This window comes from Lactuca serriola, chromosome 2, assembly GCF_051521515.1.
Source record: "Lactuca serriola cultivar US96UC23 chromosome 2, Lser_US96UC23_V15, whole genome shotgun sequence".
Taxonomy (NCBI): domain Eukaryota; kingdom Viridiplantae; phylum Streptophyta; class Magnoliopsida; order Asterales; family Asteraceae; genus Lactuca; species Lactuca serriola.
This window is the reverse complement of record NC_136409.1, coordinates 150,679,311-150,682,727: the sequence shown is the minus strand read 5'-3', so window position 1 is coordinate 150,682,727 and position 3,417 is coordinate 150,679,311. Positions and strand designations below refer to the sequence as shown.

General features: G+C 34.4%; 1 protein-coding gene across 1 annotated transcript; it reads right to left on the bottom strand.

Moving 5' to 3' along the window:
- Positions 1 to 1,421: 1,421 nt before the first annotated feature.
- LOC145089651 (FLUCTUATING-LIGHT-ACCLIMATION protein 1, chloroplastic-like) lies at positions 1,422 to 2,809 on the bottom strand. Its single transcript, XM_079028061.1, has 5 exons — positions 2,723 to 2,809; positions 2,532 to 2,634; positions 2,320 to 2,375; positions 1,949 to 2,113; positions 1,422 to 1,514 (listed from the first exon to the last, which is right to left on the bottom strand). The coding sequence occupies exons 1-5, from the start codon at positions 2,807 to 2,809 to the stop codon at positions 1,422 to 1,424; spliced, it is 504 nt and encodes a 167-aa protein (XP_078884187.1).
- Positions 2,810 to 3,417: the final 608 nt, after the last annotated feature.

The window sequence follows — 3,417 nt, the reverse complement described above, 5'->3', positions numbered from 1 at the left end:
ACTTGAGGACAAGTTTTAAACATTTAAAACATGGAGGATCAAATAACAAATAATTCCAATTAACAACTAATATCCTAATTATCTATATTTGATTTATTCAAGATTTCTTTTAAGATAATTACCAAAATAATCAAAATAATTAATTAATTATCATATAAGGAAATTAAATATTTTATTATAAGATAAATATCTTTAATTAGATCAAGATTGCAGTTATATTTATCATAAAAACGAATTAACATTGATCTAATTAGTTTAAGGAAAATTTAGATAAGATAATTACAAAGAAATCTCGAATCTGGCCATTCCTGACGCCTGGACTCGCCGAGTGCACAAGGGGACTCGCCGAGTCAGGCCTACTCGCCGAGTCCACCTTGGGACTCGCCGAGTCAGTGACTCAGAAACCTAAAAATCGAATTTTGCAGGTTTGTTTCAGTTAATCAAGCAACAATTTAAAGAAAACCAAGCTAGGCTCTGATACCACTGATAGGTTTTAGCCATAAGAACTTTCCTATGTGCGCATGCAAAACCCTAATGCTTGGATCTAGGCTTTCTAATAAAAATGCCTTGAATCCAAGTCTTCTAATGACTAATTAGGTTAAATAACAACATTGAAACAGATCTAGAATCATACCTTTGAGTTCCTTGTTGATCTTGAGGTCTTGGAGCTTCTAGAGTCACAAATGTCACTCCTCTAATGGCTTACAAACACCAAAGCAAGAAGAATGATTTAGGAAAGAGGAGAGGGGAGGAATTTCGACCAAAGGTTCCTTACTTAAGGTCAAGTGTCGAATTCCATCAGCCATAGGGTCTATTTATACTTGTAGACTCCTTAAGGGTTACAACCTAAACCCTAATCGGATAATCTTCTCTTAAGGCTATCCAAATTCATTCCATAGATAAGCCTTTGGACGATTTTGGCTATCCTAACACTCTTAGAATTCGTCCAAAGCATATCCCAATGGATTTACAGTCTAAAGCTTAACTATCAAACAATTGACAGTTTATACCCCTTTATTTAATTAATCTCTTTAAGTCACCAAATTAATTCTAATTAATTCTATGACTTATATTAATCAAATACCAAATATATTATTCACTATATTATTCCCATAATATATTAATAATATTTACTCTCTCTTAATAAATCATCCTATCAAGTTGCTATGGTGAAGGCAACCCAAAAGGACCATGCACAACCGAATCAAATACTTGCCTAATATAGTTGCAGCCTTAGACACTATTCCAACAATATTAACATTCTAAAATGGAGAGGTCCCATGGTCGAATCACACCTTCTTGAACCTTGGGGTGACCTGTTGTTAAAAAAACATTTGGAATCACACATTTACGTATACAGTAACCATCGCCTACCTACATAGCATGTACAAATTGTTGAAAGCATCATCATATGGAGTTACCTACAGATGGCGCAACAGGCAATAATCTTCAAGCAATTCTCTCTCTGTAAGAGTATCATTTTCATTTTGTGGGGTCCATAACACCTCCACTGCCTGAAATTCATCAAATAGTTAGCACACCCAACAGGAAAAATTAATCATGATTTCTTGGTAATAAAAAAAAAATGAGTGAGCATATGTCCCAACTTAACTCTCTTTGAAGAGATGATAGCCAGTTTTTGCAATGCTTTCTTTAATTGTGCCCTGTTATATATAAATGGCAGGTTTACCACGCCTTCAGCAGCGACAATGATTGTAATCTTTACATTTAATGAGAGCATGACTTAATTTGGTAAACTATATATCAATGCTTTTTTGTACTTTACACAGATAGAATGACTTATAACATGGAAATAAACGAACTCTATTGGTGGAATTAAGCAAACGGGGAAAATCATGAAAATACAAAAAGTGGGAAAGAAACGTTCACCTTGGAAATAAATGGTATATAATGGACAAAAAGAGGGATATATGTGAACAGTACTGACCACAATATATTCATTTCGGAAGTCATTAGATCTTTGAGTTGTTGCACTTTGCTTTCTGATGTTGTTGACATTGACTAGAGTCTCTTCATCAAATTTACCCCTTTCTTCAATAGAAAGTTGATTAAATCGTTTCTCACCTTCATCTATGCTCCTCTTCACATCCACCTGAACCAAATTAATAAACCAAAATCTAAACATTCAATGTTCCAAAAAAAATAATAGATATTAACAATGCGCTTTCCTGTTGCATAATTGGTCTACAAATAGAGTTTTGCTACATGCAAACCAAGATGTTGTTTCTTATTTACTTAATGGGTAAGCTATATAACTTAATAGGAAAAGCCACGTAAATGAGATAGTGTAGTGCATACAAAGGAATAACCATAGATGCAATAATCAGGATGTCGAAGTAGAGCTAGTGTTGTCTCTGCAACCAAAACCAAATTAGTTTAAACATCAATCATAAGATCATATGACTAGTAAAGGCTCAAATTAATAAACGTTTTGCCTTATTAGATAATAGATAATGACATATATCCAAACTAGTTGTATATATATCATGTACTTAAACATCATTCTTTACCTTGTAATACATATCTCAAGCCCTCAGGTTTGGATGTATCAGCTGTCTCAGCAATCTGATTGAGATCCTTTTGCAGTGATTTACCCATACCCAACAATCCAACCTTAAAAAGAACAAAGGATAATTAATAGTTACTCATTAGAAATTGAGGTTATGGTGTAGATAATTGATAGAAAGAACATAATATATACCTGAAGCTTGAGAACACTTGTTTTCTCGATATATTGGGTAATACGCATGAAGATATAAAACAGCACAAGAAGAAAAACGATCTTCATGAATAATTCTAGCAATCCTTCCTCCCGCTCAACTTCAACCGCTGACCCTACAAAGACCCAACCGCCCCCAACTGACGTCGGTGGGCTATCACTTTCAGACGACGACGAAGAAGAAGAAGAAGAAAAGAAGTTCCATGAAGAAAGACATTATTGACATCTAATTGGTGGATGTTGTAGAACACGGCTCTTTGTATGGGAAACAACAAGACTTTTATTAAGACACTTAAGAAGACCTTACACTCTGTGAGACTACTACACACTTTTCTCTCTTTGAGGCTTTCTTGGATACTTAGATGTTGGATTGATTTGGAGCAAATGAGCTCCACACCTATTTATAGGTGTTTCCACCTCCTTATAGGAAGTTTCTAGATCTACATACATTCATGACTATTCTAGAACTATCTACCATATTTTATATCAATTACAAGCTTTTATATGTTTCTAGAATGTTCTATAATGTCCTAGATAAGTATAGACATTCTTGTGCCTTCCATAGTGTTCTAGAATGTTCCATAGCCTTCCGGGGTCTTCCATCTCGTTCTAGAGTATTCTAGAATCTTCTGGCATCTTCTAGACTTCTCCATAGTATTCCATAATGTTCTAGAATC

Excerpts from the sequence above, each read along its gene's own strand:
- LOC145089651 (XM_079028061.1), bottom strand. The coding sequence starts at position 2,809 with ATGAAGATCGTTTTTCTTCTTGTGCTGTTTTATATCTTCATGCGTATT. Across the intron at positions 2,376-2,531 it reads CTTGAGATATGTATTACAAG|AGACAACACTAGCTCTACTT; the intron begins GTAAAGAATGAT and ends TTTTGGTTGCAG. Across the intron at positions 2,114-2,319 it reads GCATCTATGGTTATTCCTTT|GTGGATGTGAAGAGGAGCAT; the intron begins GTATGCACTACA and ends AATTTGGTTCAG.